At 32.2% G+C, this 25,069-nt stretch overlaps 1 protein-coding gene and 1 non-coding gene across 3 annotated transcripts; both read right to left on the bottom strand.

Annotated features, from left to right (window-relative positions):
- Positions 1-1,357: 1,357 nt before the first annotated feature.
- On the bottom strand, positions 1,358-17,874 carry HOT5 (GroES-like zinc-binding dehydrogenase family protein). 2 transcript variants are annotated; one of them, XM_078296687.1, is made up of 10 exons: positions 17,734-17,874; positions 17,484-17,620; positions 16,588-16,634; positions 15,168-15,493; positions 14,747-14,829; positions 14,593-14,668; positions 14,123-14,280; positions 13,613-13,774; positions 12,918-13,010; positions 1,358-1,445 (listed from the first exon to the last, which is right to left on the bottom strand). In XM_078296687.1, exons 1-10 carry the CDS (start codon positions 17,765-17,767, stop codon positions 1,422-1,424), a joined length of 1,140 nt encoding a protein of 379 aa, XP_078152813.1. In that variant the 5' UTR covers positions 17,768-17,874; the 3' UTR covers positions 1,358-1,421. The 2 variants fall into 2 exon arrangements, with proteins under 2 accessions (XP_078152813.1, XP_078152812.1); XM_078296686.1 differs by lacking the exon at positions 1,358-1,445 and having other exon boundaries at positions 12,682-13,010.
- Positions 17,875-20,195: 2,321 nt separating this feature from the next.
- LOC144548226 (U1 spliceosomal RNA) lies at positions 20,196-20,355 on the bottom strand. Its single transcript, XR_013509297.1, has one exon. It is a non-coding gene; the product is annotated as a U1 spliceosomal RNA (small nuclear RNA).
- Between the last annotated feature and the right edge of the window lie 4,714 nt (positions 20,356-25,069).

Below are 25,069 nucleotides of genomic sequence, written 5' to 3'. Positions count from 1 at the left end.
CCCGTGAACCCGTGCCAGTGCCCGTACCCGTGTACCCTACCCGTTACCCGTTTAAAATTTGAATTTCTATTTTTTAAATTCTGTTTTTTAAATTCTGTTTTTATTTCTGTTTTTTAATTTCTGTTTTTTTTAATTCTGTTTTTTAATTTCCGTTTTTTAAATTCTTTTTTTTAAATTCTATTTTTTAATTTTTGTTTTAATTTTTGTTTTTTAATTTTCTGTTTTTTAAGTTATATTTTTATTTTTGTTTTTTAATTTTTGTTTTTTAATTTTTGTTTTTAATTTTTGTTCTTTAAATTATATTTTTATTTCTTTTTTATATTTCTGTTTTTTAATTTCTGTTTTTTAAATTCTGTTTTTTAATTTCTGTTTTTTAAATTCTGTTTTTTTTAATATATTTTTGATTGATTTATATTTTATTTAACCTATTAAAATAAATGAACGTTTAAAAAATATATTATCAATTTAAAATGAACATTTAGAAAATATATTATCAATTTAAAATGTAAACTAAAAATTTCGAGATATAAATAAATTATAAACACGTGTAAAGAAATAAATAAATAAATTTGTTCTTAGCCAAATAAATATACAAATTTTTCGCACGAATAATTTTTATATATAAGTTACAAATTTTATTTATATATATACACTATTTGATATTGAACTATTCATATTTTAAAAGTCGAATTATAAACACGTAATAATATTCGTACAACACCATAAAAAAAACAGAAACAAAAACCGGATCGGACCGCCCCCTACCCGGACAGGCCTACCCTGCCCCCCGCGGGTACAACGGGCACGGGTATTAGACGGGCAGGGCAGGGTTTTTGAAAAACAAAATCCGTCATGCCCGACTCGTGGTACCCGTATACCCGTCGTGCCCGTGCCCGTGCCTACCCGTGCCCGACCCCGGATATACTCAGCCCGCCCGTGCCCTGCCCATTATCCAAACACTAATATTATATTCATACCTAGGGGCGGCACGGGACGAAGACGGGTTTTGGTTGTCACCCGTTCTTGAGTTGTATAAGTTAAACATCTCAGCGAACTTCGAATCTACGTATGCCTCCACCCCGGTTGTGTTTAAACGTAGATTCTCTTTGTACGCTCCAACCATTCTGATCGTATAATACTTCTTGTATGCCGGGTTGAGGCAGCTTGCGATAATAGCCAGGAGGGGTATACCTTCCTAATATTTTAAAAATTTTAGTTTCATGGCATCTACGATCGCCGTGAGAAATTTATCGTGGGTTTCTGCTTGTTTCAATTCACGATACATCTTGGAGATTCTATAGAGATGTTTGACCAACTCAAATGACGTCAGTGAGGACGAACATGATATCACAATAACAAAAACAGGACACTCACAATAACAAAAACACACCACATAAAAAAACATCTTACTACAGACTATTTTATTCATGCACAGAGAGCACACAACAAGGCAGCCAGGCCCGGCCCTAACCCAGGGCTACCAGGGCGATGGCCCTGGGCCCCAACAACCAAAAGGGCCCCCAAAAAAATTATATATGTTAAAAACCAACAGGGCCCAAACAATTGTTGTTCATGTCGTTGGCCCATGAAGATTGGTCCTTCATTAAACCTAATACAGAGATCCCACGTCAAGTGATTGAGGGAATTGAGAATCAAATAACATTCAACAGGGCCCAGCGGTTCACATTCAACAGGGTCCAAACAAAAAAAAACCATTTTTCTCTGTAAAACGACAAACGAGAAGGAAGAAAAAATATTCAAAAACCTAGTTTGCCGTTTCTAAGAAAGAAATTAGGAGAGATTGAGGGAAATTAAAAAAAATTAGAAAACGAGGAATCCAGGGATTGAGAGAAATTAGAAATCTAGTCTGTCGTTTCTAAGAAATAAATTAAAAAACGGTTTCTTCTATGTAAATCGACAAACGATAAATTGAGGAAGAAAGAAATTAAAAAACTTAGATCTTCTAACGAGTCATAATTTTATTCTGTGATAGTGAGTGCGAGGCGGAGACGGCATCTGGTTAGAGTGAGGCCGACACAGTGACACATCAATACAGACTAGGTCAGACGAGGTGTCGATCGCAGCCTCTGGATTTGACTACCGGCAACTCAGCGATGCATCTAGTCATCTGCTTCAGGTTTTATCCTTCTATTACTTTGTTTTATTTTTAATTTAAAATAATATTTCCTTAAAATATGCATTAGGTAGCAAAAAAATAAACAAAAAAAGAGAGGAAGAAAAAAAAACATCAAAAAAGTTATATTCAAAAGCTTTGGAAAAAAATTGAAATACAAAATGAGTATTTGGAAAACCAAGTTAAAAGTGAAATGCATGAAGAAATAAAAAATAATATATCTGAAAACTAAAATGAGAAAAATGAAGATGAGATAAATCAATAAACAACAAATATGTCTGAAAATAAAAAAAACTTTGAGAGATATTGGTTTTATGTCCCCCTATTTTGTATGATCTATTGACATATTAAAAAAAAATGTACATAAAAGATGTAAAAAAATTTCCCGCCCCGGGCCTCAAAATCTTCAGGACTGGCCCTGAAGGCCACCTTCATGCATCAGGTCGAACGCCTTGTTTCTTACTTCAGATTTCTTCTTTTTTTCTCGTTTCACACAGAGGAGGCCGGACACGGGAGTTAGGTTTTATTTTATTTTCTTGTTTCACACAGAGAAAGCGGTGAGAAAGCTTGAAAGAGACGACATAATTTTTTATTTTTTTATCTTATACAAACTTTTTTTTTTTTGACCCCTGACTTTTGGGGCTCGGAGTCATGATCCTAGGTACCTTAGACCAGGGCCGGGCCTGCATAGAATCTCATTTGAATTTTGTTCACATTCAAAAATATAGATGTAGTTCTATTGGACATAGCATTAAGTCAATAAATGGCACAACCCATTTAGTACGGCCATTTTTATTAATACTCTATAAAAAAGAAAATTTTAAAAATGCCCCGACCGCTGGGCTCACGGGCGGCCCATTCCCCATAGCAGACTGCACCCCCCCCCCTCCCCACTGGTGGTCCACTAGGGACCAGACCACCTGGGGGCCGGGCAGTCCTCTTTTTTTATTTATAGAGATCTTAATTTTTTTTATTAAAATAATTTTGTGAAGAAAAAGTTTTCTTGTTTAAAGATAACACTAATTGATGTCGTAACTTTTTATAACTTTGATTTGATTTGTCAGTTGGATATCACAAGTCTAAAGATAACACTAATTAAGGACTTGACCATTTGTGAGAACTATTTCAATGTGTTGAGAACTTATTTAATTAGATGAACTTTATTTTGTGAATAATTTTTATTTTGAGCTTTGTATGAAATTTATTTGTATGTGTTGACAAGTCATAGTTTCATTCTGAGTCCAACTTTGTACCTCTCTAAAAATCATGAAAATTGACTGACATGCAGTCTTAACATCATAGAACATGACTGCAAAGTTTCATACAAAATCTCCAAACAGATCAAGAGATATCGGCTCTCGTGCAATTAATTGACCGAACTGATAAAGGAGTGCATATTGTAGCAACTTTGCAGCTGTGGTTAATATAGCAAAATATTTTCAAAAATCATGAAAATTACCTAACATGCAGTCTTCACATAATAGAACACGACTGCAAAGTTTCATACAAAATCTCCACAAAAAAACTTAAACTGAATTTTTGAGGCACTAAAAAACGTTTTTTTAAAATTGTGATGCTTTGGATGCCCGGGGGTGACCCCCGGGCGATATTCGGATCCGTCTCGTCCCCCCCCTTCCAAAAAGTGGTTATAAGCGGAAATCCGACTTTCCTAGCCAAAGTTATGGTTGTTTAAAGTTTTTTCGAAAGCTAAACTTTGGAAATTCATAACTAATTGTAAAAAAATCCAAATAAATTGAAATTTGTGTCAATTCTATGTATTTTTATATGCTCTACATGCTGGTGTAATCACTTTTGTAGTTTGGTCCCTGTACCAAGTCCAGACTTGCTGTATCACTTTTGATGTTTTTAGTGCATTGCACTATACCAATGGCCTTTGCCCAGTGCTTGGCTGCTGAGTTTGGACTTGGTACTGTTGTTCGTACAATAATTTTTTACGTCTATTTGACTAATTTGCAAAAACATACAACTATTGAATTTTACGATTTCTTCTATTTTGAGATAATGTAGGTCCAAGAAGAGTTGGAATTGCAATATAATATGCTTGGACTGAAGAAATCATGAAGACTTTTATCAAGAATGCGAATTGTAAAATCAGAAGTTTGAGGCTGTTTTTATAGAAGTAAAACGTTGGTAACATTTATCAAACGTTGTAACGTTTTAATTCGTTCAAAAACACTGAAGTAAAAGCTTGATTAAAACTCAGAAACAACTTAAAACGTTGTAACGTTTTTACAAAACGTTATAACGTTTTAGGATTGTCAAACCAGCTGAAGCACAGGTGTACAAAACAACTTAAACGTTGTAACGTTTCAGGATTGTCTGTATCAATGCTAAATTCAAATTGAAAACGTTGTAACGTTTTCATAAAACGTTGTAACGTTTTAATTAAATCTAAGCTTCAAACAATTCCTGTTTTTATCAAGATTTTACAGAACAAAACGTTATGTAACGTTTCTAAAACGTTGTAACGTTTATGAACAATTAGCTGAGCTGTCAGGAAATTGAAAACCTAAAAGGAAAACATTGTAACGTTTTCTGAAAATGTTGTAACGTTTTAGCCCAATTAGCTCGTTTTTGAGCTGACTCTATAAATAGTTAATTGGGCTTTCTTCTCAATTTAACCTAGCCGTCCCTAATTGCAAAAGATGCGATTTTCTGAGAGCTTGGTTCCACTATTGTTGATTGAGCTTAAAACTTCAATATCTCTCAATCAATCTCAAACAACCTCAAACCCACTTCACTAATCTCTAATTAGATTAGGTTAGAGTGATCTATTGAGTGTTTCTCTTGTTCGTGAGTAGCTTGTGTGACTTCCCTTGTTTGTAAGGGCTCGCCGGCTCAAACCTCGAGTTGCTCGTGTGACTTCCCTTGGTTGTAAGGGCTCGCCGGCGCTCATCTCTCGTTGGCCGTGACTTCCCGTTTTGTAAGGGCTCACGGTTCACAATTGTAATCCTTTCATATTGGGTAATAGAAAGGCGCACCTAGAAAGAGGTTGCGACGCCCCGGAGACGTAGGCCTTTGTTTTGCCGAACTCCGTTATCATCCCGCGTGTCAAATTTCTCTAAACTCATCTATTTACTTTCAATTGCAATTTAATTTCAGTTTTCGAGCTAATTAGCGGTGCCCCTTAGTACAACAGGTACCATACCAGAGGTCAATCTATGGTGCTTTGTGCATGGACAGAGATCTAATTTGAGATTTGTACATATTTTAGTAGCTCTAAACTACTGTTTTAGTACCAGAAATAAGGAGAAGAATATCAACAAGTTGTCAGAGCTTGAATTTTTTTGAATCAAGGTCAAGTCCTTAATCAGTGTTATCTTTAAAGTTATAAAGAGTTACATCACTTCATAAATATATCAAATGTCTTATTTTTTGACATACACTCTAAACAAGAAAACTTTTTATTCACAAAATTATTTTAATAAAAAATATTAAGATCTCTAAAAAAAAAGAAAAAAAAAAAAGAGGACCGCCCGGCCCCCAGGCGGTCTGCTATGGGGATTGGGCCGCCCGTGGGCCCAGCGGTCGAAGCATTTTTAAAAAAATTCATAATGCGGAGGCATTTTTAAAATTTTCTTTTATTTAGGGTATTAATAAAAATGACCGCATTTAGTACAAGTCCAATATTTTCTTAATTAATTAGCAGAAACTTTGATATTTTAGGGACCAAAATTGAGGCATAATAATATGATTTATGAATTATTTATATAATTTACTTTTTTTACTTTGATAAATATTTTCTGAGCATAAATTGCATGTTAGCTATACTTTTGACATGACACAACTTCACACAACCGTTCCCATAACACGAGAAATGTATGTATTTATATATGGTGGACATTTATTTATAATAGCTATTAGTAACTATAAATATACTTCACTCATTTCCATCGGAGGACTATACATGGCAATGATATGTTTTAATTGGTTGGTGTGCTTAGTTAATAATAAATTAATAAATAATAAGATATTTGAGGAAAATCAAGTTAGAAAAAATAAATTGCAAATTGATCATTAATAGTCAAAATTTAATTTCAAAACAACTATTTCAGCAATAATTAATTTTGGGTCAACCTCAAAAATCACATTTACACATATTTTTTTTAATAAATAGTGTGAACACATTTTATTACATAACAAACATGACAATACATAATTTTTCTTATATGCATGCCACAGTGGTTGTCATTAGAATAAAGTTTTTCTGAATTGGTACAAAAGAATTAAACCACAATTTTGAGTTAGGGCATAAATGAAGAAGACAGTGAAAAGGATGAATAAGTGGGCAGATTTAAAGAGTTGGCTCGTGAGCATGTCACAGTTTTCGTGATTATAGTGATTGTGTTGAATGTATTGTAGTAATTTTATTATTAGAGAACTTAGTTTTAAGTATTTTTTTATTTAAGAAAAAGATTAAATTAATATAAAATTTTGATTTAGTTTAAAAATGAAAATGGCTAAGTTAAATTAAAAAAGAGTCCATTATTAGATTAGATTCTTTCTTGCTTTTACATATCCAGCACAATCCTCTTTCACCCGAATTCATATCCTCTGAAATATCTCAAAACTTTGCGTGAGTTTTTGGAAAATCTCAACCGTTTAAATACTTCTGCACAAATCTCAAAGCACACATGATACTGACCCCTACCTGGTCTCCGAATAGACACCGGACACGTCGGTCACGCAAAAATTGAGATATCTCAGAGGATACGCACTCCTTTCACCCGGTCTCTTTTTTTCTTCCAACACCGACTCTTATCTTTCTGAATTCAAATTCTCTAACGTAACAAATTAGCACGAATCTTAAAGTTCCTCTTTATATTAAAATTACTCCGTAAATTTCTATTAAGCACATTTTCTCTGCTCAATTCGATTTTTAACAAACTCAACAATTAAATTAAAATTACTTTAGACAATTTGAACCCTATCTATCTCCTGTCATAATTTTGACCGGTCAAAACCTGCAAAACCGCACCACTACCCCTTTCTAATTTATATCCTTCCACCATGCATGCTCATTAATAGTCAAGACACTCTATGTCTCATTCTAGATTGAGGAAGCGAGAGTGGGGTGGAGAGGAATGAAGGATAATTAAGAGAGGTGGCGTTCAGGGGCGAAGGCAATCTGTAATTGCCTACTTCTGGAAAAAAAAAAAAAAAAAAAAAAAAAAAAAAAAATGGATCCGACTTTTTTACTGAGCTAGACCCAAACCCAATAATATAGATTAGCATAAATAGTTCCATAAAACTTTCAGCCATTAATTAATGTCTTCTAATTTTTTTTCCATCGTCCAAATTTTGAAGTGTGATTTTTTATTGTCAGTATTTTTTTGTATTTGAAAGACACAATGGTGGTTGATTGTCAGTTGTTAATGTTAAAGCAATTATGTTTTATCGATCATCTAAATAATTATAAGTTTTTGCATAGTGAATATTGTTAGCCTTGAATATCATATGGACTAAAATAGATTATATGAGAAAGCACTCTATTAAGTGTAAATGTACTAGATTATAAAGCTTACTATCGCTACTTAAATATGAACAAATTAAGGGTAAATGTACTAAAATAGATTTTATAGAGTGAAGAAAACTTGACCAACTATATTGTTAAGGTACAAACCAATTTGATCATGTGAGCAAAATCTTAATTGGTATTTGAGACTAACTTTGCCGCATGCCACTCAAGAAGGTAAAGGTGTAGCTTACAGCGTCCAATTTGATAAAAATAAGTGAGATATTATCATGATTCATATAATATGTGGAACTTTTTTTTTTATAAAACAATGATATTTATGATGCAAAATAAAATGTATTATATATAAATTAAGAAATAAATTTTCAGCAATGAACAAAACCTCAAAAGTCTATAAACATTGTGTGGGGGTTTTGTTCAAATGGTTTTGCACAAAGTCTTATCCAAAGCTAGATTTATCGTTCTGCATCAAAATTCATACATACATTTAAATTCAATGAGTCATTTAAATTTATTAAGTTGTAAATATGTTTGCATGAATTTCAATACAAATCGGACATTTAAACTTGATTTTGGATGAGACTTTGTCCAAAGCCCTTAGATAATAAAGATATCAGTTTTAAATAACTTTTTTTTGTTCATTGACATATCTCATGCGAATACAATGTTTTCACCACATACAAATTTTTTATTTTTTAGTAAAAGTTATGAATCAAGCTATCCAACTATTTAATACCCTTGTAAATACAACAAAGAATTTTTCACATACAATTTACTTCGTATTTTCTCTTTTTATCTCATTCGGAGTTTGTATTCGCATGACATTTATGCTTTGTATGCACATCTTAATTACTTCTGTTTATTCTTGGTATCTGAATTGAGAGTACCTTTTTATTATTTTCTAATAAATATACACCTGTATAAGATATAAAATTTATTTGATGCGCATAATAAAATTTCCGTTTATCCCTCAACAGGTTGATAAGCATACAAATTTAATGTCTATATTGAAAATATGAACACTTACTTTTAGTAACCACATTATTTTAGGGGATTGAATCCATTAACAACAAATTAGTTTAACAATCTTGACAATCATAAAAATATTTTATAATCTTGAAATCTGACAAGTTGAATAAATTATCCTTCATAATATTATATACATGAAAAATGATGATATTAAACACATCTTTTTTCGTTCATCAAATTTAAATATGAAATTTGTAATAGTCCATATTAAACAGCATTTGATAAAATATCATATAATATCTAAATTGATAAAAATTGACATACAATCAATCTTAAGAAAACAATATGTGTACTTATTTTTATTTATATTTTTTATACAATTTGGAAAAGCGTTATTAGAATTGTCAAGATATACCATTGACAAGAGATCCTAAACCTTATTATATATTTACTAAAATCATATTATTTGATCATTCAACGCCCATACTATTAATGATACAACCCATTTACTACGCATCTACAAATTATAAAGAAATATAAGAAATTTAAAATTTTCAGGGATCAAAATTGATGCATAATGATAATTTAAGAATTATTTATGTAACTTACTTTTTGAAAAATAATTTCTGAGCATAAATTGCATGTTAGCTACTTTTTTACATGTTACAACTTCACACAAAAGTTGCAGGACATGAGAAATGTATGTATTTATGTATGGTGGACATCTATTAATCACTAAATATAGCTATAAATATATATAGTTAACTCATTTCCGTCTGTGAACTATGTATAATGTCATTGAAATGTTTTAGATTAATTAGTGCTTATTGCAATGTTAATGATAAACTAATAAATAATAAGATATTCGAGGAAAATCAACTAGAAAATTAAGTTTCAAAATATGATTCCTAGTAAAAAGTGTAACATCACCCTGAATGTCTTTAGAGGTAATTATTTTATTTATCAAATTTAGATTTATTTTTTTATTTATTTATAATAATTTCATTGCATATACTTAACTTATAGGTACATGCTGACATGTTTAGAAAATAATTGGTCGATCTACCAATTAATTTTTCTGAGAAAAATGAAAAAATGAATTGAAGAAGGTTCAAACTGAAATTAGGAAAATATTACTTAGTCAAAATATTAAAGAGTACAAATTTTTTTTTGTTGATTTGCAAATACTATTGTTGTTTTGGTTAAATTTCTTATACTTCAATTATATTTCTTTTATGTTATATGGAAAATTTTGTTACATGGCACTGTGATTTGCCTAGTTATTTTTACAAAATATTTTGTATATAACATGTTTATAAATAAGCCAAGTGTTTTTCTTTTGTACCCAAATTAAACTAAGCATGACAAAACAAGGTTTAAAATTTGCATTCCAGATTTTACTAATCAGGTCGATGGCTGTGTTTGAGTTAACATGATTAAAATTCACAAGTGCCATATAATTTTAATATTTTTATCAATATTCATTTTCAACTATTGGAAGATTTTGACTTTTGACTAATGTGTATTATTCAGTCGTGTGTTTGAATAGATCAGCTAAATCCGGTCACTACAGTACATTTAAACAACAGCCATTACCATTGAAAAGTAAAATCTAATAATTTAGGTACATATAAACTATTTTGTCCTTAAAATTTGCACTGATATGATTTTACAATTGTCGATCTCACACGATTTGTAAGGAGAAGATGAACATAAGGTAGAGATGCAAGTTTACCTTCGAATTGAAATTAGATGCGCTGAAAGCAATTGTTGCGGTCCAATTATTAACAAGTTCAATGCGTATGAAAAATATAATTTTCATCTTTTTGAATGGTTGAGATTGGAATAACAAGTTTCCTATTAAATCCAATGAATAACAACAAATTTATTTCAATCTGCAGCGCTACAGAGCGGATTCGTATCCTCCTAAGTACCTGACTCAACAAAATTGAAGCGGACGGCCCAGATTTAATATCTTCGGGGTGATGGAGGGGGCAGTATTATTTGTGCTTTTAGATTCGTGCCAAGTTGAAAATTAAAATCTTCGTCCGTCCTATTTAATTGTAATTAGTCAGGTAACTGAGGGGATATGAATTCTTGTAGCCATGCAGATGAATTCTTCTGTACAAAGAATCTTTTGTCACTCTTTTTGACTACTTAGCTTCTCTTCTCTACTCATTCATCTTCTTCGACTTTCTTTCTCACCGTGGCACACTATGATTTCAGCTCGCTTTTGCATCATAGTTGGCATTATAGGTAAGAATAAATGAAGAGATCTGATGTTTTATTTTGAAATTGGATTTGTAGTTCTCTATACCGCTCTCCCTCTCCCTCTCTGTTTCTCTCTCCTCTCTTCATGTTAGAGATATTAATCACTTTTACATTTAATTGTTTCAGGAGACGGCACCTCCTTTCTTCATTTAATACGCAATTGTTGCGGTCCAATTATTAACAAGTCTAATGCGTATGCGCATGACCTTATGAATCCTGACAACTTGGATTTGCCAGATAAATACAAATAACTAGTTAAATTTATATATTCAACAAAAATAGTACAAAGCTGCAAATGAAAAAGAATGGAGATTTTGTGTTGAATTTTTGTTGGTGCAGAAAAATAATGAGAAAAGACGAGAACTTTTTATTCATAGAAATTATTAAAAACAAATATAGAAAAAATAAAATAGTACTTCAATTCTTATATTAATTAGTAGAAAGATTGAATGCATTGATTCCAATCCAAAATACAGCTATTTTGTTTTCTCCAGTTTATCTTATTTTTGTTGGGCTCCACATCTTTGGAGTGGGACCCACATGCTACGCAATGTAAAAACAAATGCAATTCTATACCTAAAGGATTTTACCTCGGTTTCACATTAAGAAACATAGAAAAATTATTGTATTTTGGTGTAAATAAGAGAGAGAGAAAAGAGAAGATAAAATGTATTTTGGATCGTTACCATTGTTTTCGATCTTTCTACAAATATAACAATTGAAGTACTCTTTCATATTTTTTTACGTCAGTTTTTAATAATTTCTATTATTAAAAAATTATTAAAAAAGACTGATTATAGAATAATACAAATATAGAAATCGAGTTTTCAAAAATAATTCAACAGAATTCCCAACATACATATTTCTCTCTTACATATCTCCGAGTTAATCACACAATTACCCAAAGAATGGTATGAATTAAGAAAGAAAAATAAAACAAAATCATTTTCGGCCGAAACAACTTTAGCATATTTTATTTGCCTTTTGGTTGTGTTGTCATTTTTTATATTTATCAGAAGTTTTATCTGATACGATCTTGTAAATACAACTATACAAGTCTGATATAGAACAGCGAAAAGAGAAATATCAATTCGATGTTATTTGTTAATTCTACCTTCCGATAATAATGTTTCATTAAATTTAACGTAGAATTTCCGATCATCAACAAATGAATGGTCCAAAAAATTTCAAGTATTGTTTTTTTTTTCTCTTCAAGGGGGAATTTTATTATCATAAAATGTTCTAACTTTTTCCTAAAATGTTCTAACTTTCTTATTTTCTTTTCCCAAATGCCATGCAAGGAGGAATTTATCATGAACAGCTTCAAGACCCTGGACTAAACAATAATGGCTTTTTTTACTGCCCATTTCCAGAAGCTACGGTTAACAGCGTCCCATTTTTTATTAATTTATTTTTGTTTGTCTTCCTATGAAAAATGATTTTCTGAAAGTGCAGTTTTTTTTAAAAAAAATTGTTTTTTTTCTATTAATAAAAAATTCGGAAACAAATATGGTCCTTTCTCATGGAAATAAATCTGCTGCCTGCGATCCTACAGGGTTCCTACGATTCTAATCTCAACCGCTTATATTTTTTGAGATTCGTGCACAAAAACTCTCTTTTTAAGTGTGAGATTTTAAGATTCTCACACTGTAATAAATGAAGGAAGGGTTAAAATTGGAATCGCAGGACCCTGCGATCCTGTAGGATCGCAGCAGATTCTCACCCCTTTCTCATTGGCAAGTGCGTACCAGACAAACGGTAACTTGTATCACTACCCTAACAATCAATAAAATAACTTCTGAACAATGCATTGCATCCAGCAACCATTGATATATCTAGCAAATACTCAACTGGCTTTTAACAATACCACAACAAAACAAGGAGACCAAGAGCAGGATAGCACAAAATGGCTTTATTGAAGCCCTTTTCTCCAAGACAAGGAAAAACAAAAAGTAAAAACAGGACACACACAATAACAAAAACACACCACATAAAAAAACAACTTACTACAGACTATTTAATTTATTCATGCACAGAGAGCACACAGCGAAGGCAGCCACCTTCATGCATCAGATCGAACGCCTTGTTAATCTCAGCAAGTGTCAGACTGTGTGTGATGTACTCATCCACCTTAATTTCCTGCAATAATTTATAATCAAAATTTTAGAGCTTATACTAAGCATCTGGTACATTGATAGATAAACAACATTTAACTTCTGATATATATATTTTTTTTGCAGGAGGCTAGCCTACTAAATTTTATCACACAAAATAATAGGAGTTTACTAGAGAAAGAGGATAAAAATCTGATTGTTGATATATAATTCACATAATGAGGCCATGGTACTATACATAGCGCGGAATGATATGTAATATGGATCAATATCTTTGTTTTCAAAGTCCAAACAGTCGATCTTCATCATTCAACATGATCTCCATATGAAAATGTATTTGTAGATCGAATTTTACATTTTTAACCATTTTTTTAGATAGGAAGAAAATCACTTGATCTAAAAATTCTAGACCTTTGAAAAGTAGTTCTACCTATCTAAATATAGTAAACAAATTCTAAAAAAATGTAAAATTTAGTCTGCAAGTACATGTACATATGGAGATCATGTTGAAAGGTTCAGATCAACTAATTGGAACTTTAAAAATGAAGATATTGATCCATAGTACGGACCAATCAGAGCTATGCATGGTATCATAGCCTCACCCAAATTCACATATTATAGCAGTACCTTGTTCATGTACTTGTCAACGAGCCATGGAACCTGAGATCGGCTCTTGAAGCCACCAAAAGCGGTACCCTTCCAGACTCTTCCGGTGACAAGTTGGAATGGGCGAGTGCTTATCTCCTGCCCTGAAGCCGCTACTCCCACTATCACAGATGTGCCCCACCCCTGTTAAACAAAGCATATTTATTAAAAGGCTTAATAACAGAGCACAAAGTTTCACCCAGAGTTGCACATTTTAAGTATATTTAGTTTTCTTTTACCCAAACTTGCATATATAGACACAAATCTATGAGGATTAAAACCATAATAGCATCCAAAATCTTTTGGCGCATTTACATGCCATATTTGGTTGTTATATTAGTGCAATGGTAAAAAAATTCCTCAAGCTCGAATTGAACTAAAATGTCATATTTAGATAGAGATGGTTTCCCATTTTATCTTCCCATGACAAGAAAATGTTGAGATTCCAAACTGCATGAGCATATATTGAAACATCTGAGAAAAGATGTGTACCTTGTGGCAACACTCCAAAGCAGCACGCATAACAGAAACATTTCCAATGCACTCAAAACTGTAATCCACGCCTCCATCGGTTTGGTCAACAATCACTTGTTGTATTGGTTTGTCATGATCTTTTGGGTTAATAAATTCAGTCACTCCAAAATTCTTTGCTGAAAATCAAAATTTATGCAAGCAGGAGTGAAAACCATTATCTTCATATAAAATTTCAGGGTGATTATGATTCAAGGAACAAAAACATAATTGCAAGTACAGATATAAGATTTTGCATTAATGACAACTGTCTTTCAGGATTAATCGGATGAAGAAAAAACCAACAATATAAAAGATGAATAAGCACGGTCCAAACATAAATACTACCTATACATTGTCAAGCACCTCATCAAAACCAATGTACGAATGTTGTCATCCGTAAGAGGAAACAAAAAAGGGACAAAAAGAGGCAAAATGAACGAGATATTTACCAACATCAAACTTCTTGCTGTCAATGTCTATTCCAATAATTCGAGAAGCCCCTGCGGTTTTGGCTCCCTCGGCAACCTACAAAAAAATTGTAATTTTACAAAGAGAAAAGGACTAATCATCACGTTTATAAATCTTGTTCAGTGAGCAACTAACCGCTAGTCCCACAGTACCAAGGCCAAAAACTGCCACTATTGAGCCTTCCTCCACTTTAGCTGTATTCCACACAGCTCCAAGGCCTAAAGTAAAGCCACAAAATGTTTACAAAGAGAATATAGCCTCTTCTTTTTTCATTTTAATTTAAAACAAACCTCTTGCTAAAATTAAGAAAAAAAAGAACTTTACCAATAAAGAACTAAATCATGGTAAGGTACTATGATTAGTTAATAGGTAATAATAAGTTAATAACACAATAAAGAGTTATCTAACTCTAGCTTTTATTATTCTGCATGTTCAGAATTTCAATTATATCATTTAACTGCCACAAAATATCAACTAACAAGTAGCATTTGACTGAGGATCAAGCTTTGTAAAAAAATTTAGTTAATAGATATTATCATACTACTTTAAATAGTACCTGTTGGAACACCGCAGCCGAGCAAGCAAACTTTTTCAAGAGGTGCTTGAGGATTTATCTTAGCAACACTAACATCATGCACAACTGTGTACTGGCTGAAGGTAGAGGTGCCCATGAAATGGTATATGGGCTTTCCATTAACGGAGAACCGACTCTTGCGGTCGTTCATCATAACTCCTACACCAGTGGCTGCACGGACCTTGCCACAGAGATTCGTCTTCCCCGACTTGCAGAACTTGCACTCCCTGCACTCTGCTTGGTAGCATGGTATGACATGGTCGCCAGGGTGGACCTCAGTTACACCCTCACCAACACTCTCCACAACACTGCACAAGTTGCATTAATTTAGAGAAAGTGAAAAGAAATAAGGGTAACTAAAGCCCATTTTCACCCATTCAAGATCCTAAAGTTGTATTGCTCCTTCAAAACAAGAGATATAATGTAGACCCCACAAAACATACAAAATAGTAAAATAGCACATATATCCCTATAAAACACAGCAAAGTATCACATTTAATCACCTCTGCATCTGATTGTTGTACCAAAACTACCCTTCCCTCATTGTTTCTAAGCACAAAAATCATACAGAAGAGAAGGGCAATTTGGATATTTCTTTACGAAAACTAAGTACTTGGTGTATAACTTATAGGTAGTTTTAGAAAAATAGGAGCTCAGTATATGTTCCTTTTGAAAAAGGGGCTCAACATATACCAGTATAGTAACTATTATTGAATTGGCATCTCCCCTTTTTTAAAGTAACACTTGGTTTTTCTCAAATCCATCACTATCTCAGATTGTAGTTTTAGCTTTTCAAACCAGTCAGGCCACATTCATATAGACTGATTAACAGTAAACAATTTCTTTTTATTTTATTTTGTTTAAACTTGAAAAAGAAACCTTTATTTCATTCAGCCCAACAACTAGTTACCCCATTGGAAATAGTCTCTAATATTACACCAATAGAAGGACTGAAAGACAGATGACACAACAAAAGGGGATCTCTAAGGCTCTAACCCACTTTCCATGCAGTCTATTATTACCTCGAGAGTTCATCTATGGACCCAATTCATTTGCTTCAGCATGTGTTAATACAACTTGTGACACACATTTGTAGGTATATTCTCATTCAACTGCAGTACAACATGATAGATTGAGGTTTTATAGTGGCACCCATCAAATACAAACTAAAAATAGTTTCAATTTGAGATGCAAGTGTCAGCTTACCATTTTATAATGGTTATATTGGGCTAATTGGGGCTGTTAATGATTGCCAAGACAAACTACTTTGGACTATCCACAGAAACCTTAAAGAGGCTAATATGTCTTGGTAGTGAATCAGTTTTCTATGAAATTAGTCTGGCTCAGCCAAAATTGTGCTGATTATTTTCTAACAAACTTAAGAGAAGGCAACTGTGCTCACCCAGCAGCCTCATGACCAAGAATGCATGGGAAAAGTCCCTCTGGATCCTGCAATTACAATAATTAGTTTAACAAAAGTGAAAGGTAGAGAGCTAAAGAGAAATACAATATATACAAACACTCAGAAAGACAATGAAGATACAAAGTCTAATGTGCTATTAAAACAGCATAGAAAAAATATATATTGGATTTAATGAACACATTTACTATACAGGCCATGGATAGGGAATCATGGCTTCATCTTTGACCTAGTGTTCAGTATTATATATAGGTAAAATGTTCAAACTTAAAAGGCCTCAAGAATGCATCAGTCAGCTATAGTTGACCTAACTACAAAAATAAATTCCAGAAACCAGAATCACTTGTTGATTAAAAAAAACATAAAACATTTGCTTCATCACATGCATTCAGATGTCATTTTCTCTCAGCGGAACCCAGTGATTATTCAAATTAAGTAGTCCTACGTTATACCAACACTAATAAATCCATCTTTTAGAAACTACCTTAATTATTAAAAATATTAGTCAGATAGGTCGCAGGCTGAAGTATTGTTGAAAGTCAAAACACAATTTTCAGAACATTAAAATCAAATTGACAATGAAAAAATGGAAAAATGGAATTCCTTGCTCAAATAAAATCCATGTATTTCCTAAAGTTACTACGCTCACGACTAACTTAAAATCTGACTAAAAAGAATTTAACAAAATCACTGTAAGTAGCCACTGTATAAATTGCTGATTTCATAAATAAATAGCTCTAGAGACTGATACTAATTTACTAAACTCGAATCAACGAGAAAAATGCACAAATAAATCCAGGAATATATAAGAAGGACTCAAAGAGAGATCTAATCTAACAAGGAAAGTGTGAGAAAAACAGATTAGTTAGAACGAAAACCTTTCCGCTCCAGGTGTAGGCGTCGGTGTGGCAAAGCGCAGTGAAGAGGATCTTTACTCTCACCTCCCCAGCCTGAGGTGGCGCCACCTGTACATCCTCTATCACCAGTGGCTTGTTCGCTTCCCATGCCACCGCAGCTTCAGATCAAAACCACAATAAAAGCACCAGAAATATCAGAAAATCGAAGAGAAAAAGGAGAGATAAGCACAAGAAATGGATCGATTTCAAGGTGGCGAGGCGAGGCATTTACCTTTGCAAGTGATAACCTGACCCTGAGTCGCCATTAGAGGAAGGAGAGATGAACGAGTGATTGAATGGATGGATAGGATGAGGAGCAAGAGAAGATAAATAGACAGCTGATCTATCGAACTGTAATAATGGAGTTCAGGTGAATTCGATCCTCTGTTTTAACTCAAATTTTGAGTTTATATCTCGTCCGTTAAATTTAAATCCGCACGAATATTATATAGCAGTGCATGACAGGTGTTGGCTGGATTAGCCCGGATTCTAATTAGACGGTCCAGATCTAAATTCGAACGGTGCCTTACTGCAGAGAATGTGGACTCAAATCACTGAGAATCCGTATCCTCCAGATTCGTGCTCTCTGCATTAACCTATGTGCGTGTATATATCAATTGCCGTGAGCACAGATCTTAATATTAATCGTACGGTGTTGGAGCTAATTGGACCTAAAAGTAGGTCCAAGGCCCATCGGACCTACTCCTATCTCATTCGAATTCAGAGAAGGTCCGATGCCGAGCGATTGGAATTCGGTCTGTTTTGAGATTCGTACTGGATTAAAACTGACGACTCAGATCTCATTCTACTCTGTCAGGTAGTGCACTGGATCTGAATTTCCTCAGGAGGCGGTGCGGTGATTTCAGATATCCGTCCGATTTAGATCGGACAATTTTGTGTTTCACCAGAATATTTTTTTTTTTTCTTGTATTTTTCTCCCAAATTAACAACGAAATTGTAAAAGTTAAAAATTAAGTTAATATTGTGGAGGTTCAAGTAGACATACTTTTGTATTTTTATATGTTTAAAATAAATTTAATTCATATTCTATTATTATTTGAGCATAAGTTTTATTATTACAATTACAATGGATAAATAATTGATAATTATCAAATAAATTGAATGTTTATATAATCTATATCTAACTAAAAAAATAATAAAAAGTATATTACTTTAAATTATTAATAAATAGGACTATAAAACATTGTATAATTAATCTTGTCATAAATTACTAACTGAAAATTTTATATAAAAATATTGCACAAATCAATATCATGTGTAATGATAAAAAAAACATAAAGTTATAATTGTAAGTAAAATATTATTATCAATGATTTTATATTTATCAATCATTTATTTTCTAAAATAACAGGTATTAAATAATGAGTCTGGATATGACATCAGTGTCATTTTAGTCTATATAACACTAACTTCAAATCTATTGAATCGACTTCAAACGAATAATTCAAACCAATCTACCTCATTACTTGTGCATTTACATGCAAAATTTATAATTTTTTGAGTATCAAGTCAAACGGTTAAATGTGAGAGTTTTGAAGTTAATTTTAATGCATTCATTTTTTAACATTTTTGACCGCTTGATTTAATACTAAAATAAATAAAAAATATATAAAATTATCATGTAAATGCATCACTCATATAGTAAATCAGTTTGAACGGTTTAGATTTTTCGTTTGAAATCTATCTGATAAATTTTGGAGTTAGTGTCATATGACACCAATGTCATACTAACCGGACTCCAAAATAATTATTATTTGTAGTCTTATACTCTTATTTGATAAGTTCATGAGTATTTTTTTATCCATTATAAGAAAAAAAAGTTATATATCCCATACGATGCACGCTAAAACAAATAAAAAAAAATTATTGACACCGCTGACTATTCGAAGATAAGGAAAATAAATATTCGAATAATAAGGTTGGTACCACTTAGACATTAATCATAGGCACCAAAAGATCATAATGGTCACATGGTGAGCCCCCTGCAAGGGCATTTTTAGAAGCCATTTGAGATGGATTCATTTCGACTAAGGACCTCATTCTTTGAGTTTGAATCTGATCCGTTGTTATATATTGACACAAATTTTTAAAAATTCCGTGTTGTATAAATTTGGGTTGTATTGACTCGGATTCAAATTCAAATGGTGAAGTAAGGCTGATGATGAGATTCTTTTGAGATGGGAATCGAAACATGTCCGATTTTTAATATATTAAGTGGATAAGTATTACATTTTTTACTAATTAAGAGAATGAGCAGATCCGTCCAAAGTAATATATTAAGTGAATGAGTATCACATTTTTTTTATTAATTAATCAATCTGTATTGTTTGCTCTTTAATGGGATAATAAAATATTTCACTCTTACACGTTGAAAACCCAACTCAGCACATTCTTTTTCTTTTTCTATATTTGATATTTCTCATCAAAAAATTACATATATTAATGACTGTAAATTATGAAGATGATGAACAAAATATATATCGTCCCTATTTTAATTGATTTTTTTTTATTTCTAGAGATTTAAACTCTTATATATCTTTAGATATTTTAAAAAATAAAAAACAAAAGACGAATATCGTAGTAGTAAACAATGAACGTGAAACTAATTTTACTAAATTGGCTCTGCAGTAAATAAGAAAGAAAATAAAAAAAATTTGGAGTTCAAAGCGTTGGCAGGGGCCGCGCGAACGCGTACCCCCTCTATCACAAATTACGACGTCCACTCTCCCTCTTGGGGAGAAGGTAGACCAGCACTCCTCCAAAGTGCAATGGAGGCCACTGATCTAGGCCATGAACCTTATTGATCGTTCATAGACCCCGTCCAGGTAAGTAATTTAAAACGCTACACCTCCCGCTTCTTTTATAGCCTCACCTGCTGTTCCAGCGCTTTCTTATCTTGTTGTGGGACTAAGCAGCCGATGCTGTATAGTAAGATCCGGATGCTGTTGCTGCAAGGGACTACTTGGGTTCCTTTTTTTGGGCCGTCATTTTTTATTGGGCTTCTCCCATCTCAGCCCAACTTTTGATATGGATGATATCAAAGATGCAACAAATGTAAATTCCATACATATATTTTCTGAGGAAGGATTAATACTGGACAATACTTTTTTGTTTTAACAAGGATTCATACTGTACAATTTTTTTAAAACAAAATTATTCCCCATGATTTTTGGAATTTTCATCATATATATTAGAGTTTATTGGTATTTTTATTTTAACATGTTCATCACGTGTAATCTAAAAAAAATCAATATTTTTGTGAACAATAAAAAAAACCACTAAAAAGACAATAATCTCTCCTCCTTATTAAGGAGCTTAATGTCTAGATCCTGCAAGGGTTCTGATTTACTTTTTTTTTGTTCGGAATGATGCTCAGCCGTTGAATTTCCAGATCGCATATAGATGAATTTTCTAAATTATGAGCTTCAACACTTAAGTATGCACTGGTCGCGCCGCATATGATCCCAGTGTCCGTAGACCGCGCGCCGCACCCGTGGAACACGCCTCTGGACCATGCACGTCACCTGCGGACCGAGCATGTGCACCGCGCACCCTTTTTCTTTTTTTTTCTGCTAAAGGCGGGAGTCAAACCCAGTTGGGTTCTGTTGGTACCAAAATTCTTACCACTACACTAGAGTTCACATGTGTTATCTTGTAGATAAATATAGTATTTAACTATTTTTCACTACAAATTTGATTTAAATTATCTCTCCTCCTTATTAAGGAACTTAATGATTTCTACTATATAATTTTCTCCCGTTGCTATGCACGGACACGATTACTAGTATTTATTTAGAGATGATCTATGTTAGCACCCTAATATTCAAATTGTAGTTTGAAGAAGCCCCGAAGAAAATGGAAATTAATCTCTTAACAAAAGGTGAATGCAATGTAAACCCATTTTAAGTCAATTGCAATTATTCCATTGCCTTTCTTGGAGTATACAATTTAGTTCCAGTTGAACCTGGTCTCTTTTTCCTCCAAATACATCAATCAAATTATAGAAATTCTTCTAGCTAGGAAATATATCTAAATATGCTTCACATCCTGTGATTTATATCCTCCATCTGATCTCTCTCTCTCTCTAGGTTTAGAAGAGCTTGTCTCCCTCTCTTTTCACACCGTTCAGAAAACAAAGGTAACATTGAAACCAATACTTTAAAGTGTTATTTTAACATTAAGTCTTTCATCTAATAAGTCATTATTTTATTACTCAGTATCTATTTCAATATTAGGTGAATTAGTTTCATTGGTTGGAAGAAATTTCTAAACCTAACTATATATCTAACGTTAATTTATTTTCATATGTTCAATTTTTATGACTATGTTTAGTGTATGAAAAGAGTTGTGATTGATTGAATTACTATACTGTCTAATTAGTCTTATCTCACTTACAAAAAAATAATAAAAAAACTCTAATATATATACAATATAAATCTATATACTCACATAGTGTAAGTGTATTTTAACATTAAAATATTAAAATGCTGTAACGTTTATTATTATTATTATTATTATTATTATTATTATTATTATTATTATTATTATTATTATTATTATTATTATTATTATTACTACTACTACTACTTATGATTCATTAGTTGTGACATATTTTCTTATCAATTAATTAATGACATTACTAAGTTATTTGTATCTCTAAAATGATATCTGTTATAGTCTCTTCAATTTATACTGTATTCTTTATAATGTTATTCAAATAATATTTAAAAGTCTCATTTCTTAATTTAATTAGTGTCTCTGATTCTCTGTAAGTCATGTAATATAATTTAATAAATTATTTTAAATGAGAAACTACAACTATATATAAATAGTCATTATTCGAATTATCTCCCTTTTGCTCGGGTTGCAATCGACCATTCTAAATTTTAATATGGATCTTTTGCGCAAAGGTTGGCAATCAACTCATGCTTGCTAACTTATTAGGATAGGTTGCTAACTTATTAATAGGTTTGGATGAAAGCTAGAATAGTAAAATTTGAAAATAGTGAATGAGAATAGAGAAAAAATAGTGATTTTTAGATTAATGTGAAATTGTTGCTATTCGGATTAGTAAAAATATTGTTTGGATTATACAACTAGAATAGTGAATAGCTGTGACCAATAAATAATAGTGCTAACAATGTGCTAATTAAGAAGAAATATATGTAAGTAGGGTCTCAAACGAATTGTCACGACGTGGAGATAATAAAAATGATGTCAATTTTATCATTTTAGGACTATGTTGGCGGAAATTCGAGAAGAAAACATTTTCCTCTCTCTCTCTTCATACTTTCCGAATAGTAAAAATATTCACAAGGAATAAAGAATAGCAGCTATATATTCTAGTTATTCCGAATAATAAAAATATTATTTAAATGTACATTGATATTTCCGAATAGTAAAAATATTATTTAGGTTTTGATTCATCAATTAATTAAATTCTCGTATTCGAATTTCTCTAGTAAATATTTTATATAGAAAAACCATTCACAAGTTTAAAGTGTTTATAACTAAAGTGAATATTCATCAAAAGGATTAATTATATAAAAAGGTAATATGTCCATTAGAGGAGGGTTCAAATGCATTCAAATTTTTGTGCACCTAAATACATCTTATCTTTCAAATCATTTTTCTCCGTTTTCAAAGTCCAAATAGTCAATCCGAACCATTAGATGCGATCTATATATTAAGATGTCTTTGGAGACCAAATTTTATATTTTTTGAAATTTGTTTACTATTTATTAAGTCACTTTGAAAATCGCTGATTTTACATTTTCTGGATCATTGGATCAACGATTCTCAAAGTGGTTTAATAAATAATAAACAAATTCCAAAAAATGTAAAATTTGGTCTCCAAACACATCTAAATATATAGATCGCATCTAACGTTCGGATTGACTATTTGAACTTTGAAAACAGAGAAAAAAAATTTGAAAGATATGATGCATTTGGGTGCACAAAAATTTGGATGCATTTGAACCCTCCTCATGTCCACTATTATAGTTCGGTTGCAAACAACCTTTAATGATTTTGGTTGTACATTTTTGTTCCAAGAAAGTTAGGTTACAGTCAATGTATGTGGCTAATCTTTCAAGTCCTTATTCTTTAGTAGATTTTTACAGTATATCCTTAAACGCATTTGTGTAACAAGTTAGAAGCAATATTAATTAGATTATTGTTGAGGAAATTTATATTCAAGTTTTGAAGAGCAAAACACGAAAGAAACGAACAATAATCAACTGAAGTAACCAGTGTTGTAAAATGCGGTATGCGGAAGGTATGCGGAAGACCACCGCATACCGCATATACGGTATACGGCCGCATATGCGGATTTTTATGTGGACTTATATATGCGGATTTTAAAAGAAACGATCAAATAAAATAAGATATAATACTCACAATATAATAAAACAAAGAAAACATACAGCCCAAAATCAAATAATAAATAAGCTGGACTTAACAAAGGGCTTTTATTTTTAATTAATGCAAATATATACGAGTCTGTATCTCAAAGTAAATTTCGGCCCAAAATCTCATGTACTGGCCCATGATCAAAGCTACGCATGCATCTCATTAAATGAAATAAAGTGAGTTTGCACAGCGAGCCAGCGACAGCTCAAAAGCGTCCGAACTTGTTTTTCTTTAGTCCCACAGCATCAAATTAAATATATGAAGACGCTTAGGACTCTATAAAATAAGCTGGGAGGTTCCTTTCACAGATCACTTGACTGGATGTCTCCATCCGGATGAGTCTTTGCAATTTGATTGGATCTGTTTTATCAATGGATATCAGATCATTTTTTTATAAATAAAATTATTTGAATTAAGAAATTTTAGAATCTGGTAAAATTATTTTTTAGTATGTTTTCAATGTGGACCGCATATGCAGTCCGCATAATTATTTTTTATGCGGTTCTTCCCCGCGTATTTTACAACACTGGAAGTAACGTGTGGGAGTTTTCTAAACTTTATAAAACTATTTTACTTGTCTATTGTCATACAATTGTTTATTATTATGACATTAGTTAGATTTATGCATATTGTTTTTGAACCATTTGTACAACTTGAGTAGACATAAATCAATTGCATGAAATAATAGAATTCATATATTGACCAATAGACTTGTATGAATAAAATGTATTGAGCATGACATAAATTGTGTAATTGAATAAATGTGTTTTGAAATGAACAAATAAGAAAATTGAACAAGACCGATATACTTGCATATTGAGATGTATACATTGGACTCCCGTTCAGGTAAATGCTTTCACACGCTACACCTCCCGCCAATTTTATAGCCTCTTCTGCTGTTCCAGCGCTTTCTTAGCTCGTTGTGGGACTAAGCAGCTTTTGCTGTATAGCAAGATCCGGTTGCGCTGCTGGGAGGACTACTTGGGTTCCTCTTTTTGGGCCGCTCAACTTTTATTGGGCCGCTGCCAGACCAGTGAAAACAAGAACATAGGAGATGCTACAAGTGTAAAGCCCATATATTTGTTTGAACAAAGTTCACACAAACAAGAACGAAATAAGTCAAGACCAAAAAAGAA

Source organism: Carex rostrata, chromosome 32 (assembly GCF_964058835.1).
Source record: "Carex rostrata chromosome 32, lpCarRost1.2, whole genome shotgun sequence".
Lineage (NCBI taxonomy): Eukaryota > Viridiplantae > Streptophyta > Magnoliopsida > Poales > Cyperaceae > Carex > Carex rostrata.
Note: the sequence above shows the minus strand (reverse complement) of the source record. Positions and strands in the feature narration are given on the sequence as shown.

Excerpts from the sequence above, each read along its gene's own strand:
- HOT5 (XM_078296687.1), bottom strand. The coding sequence starts at position 17,767 with ATGGCGACTCAGGGTCAGGTTATCACTTGCAAAG. Across the intron at positions 17,621-17,733 it reads TCAGGTTATCACTTGCAAAG|CTGCGGTGGCATGGGAAGCG; the intron begins GTAAATGCCTCG and ends TTTGATCTGAAG. Across the intron at positions 13,775-14,122 it reads CTTTGGAGTGTTGCCACAAG|GGGTGGGGCACATCTGTGAT; the intron begins GTACACATCTTT and ends TTTGTTTAACAG.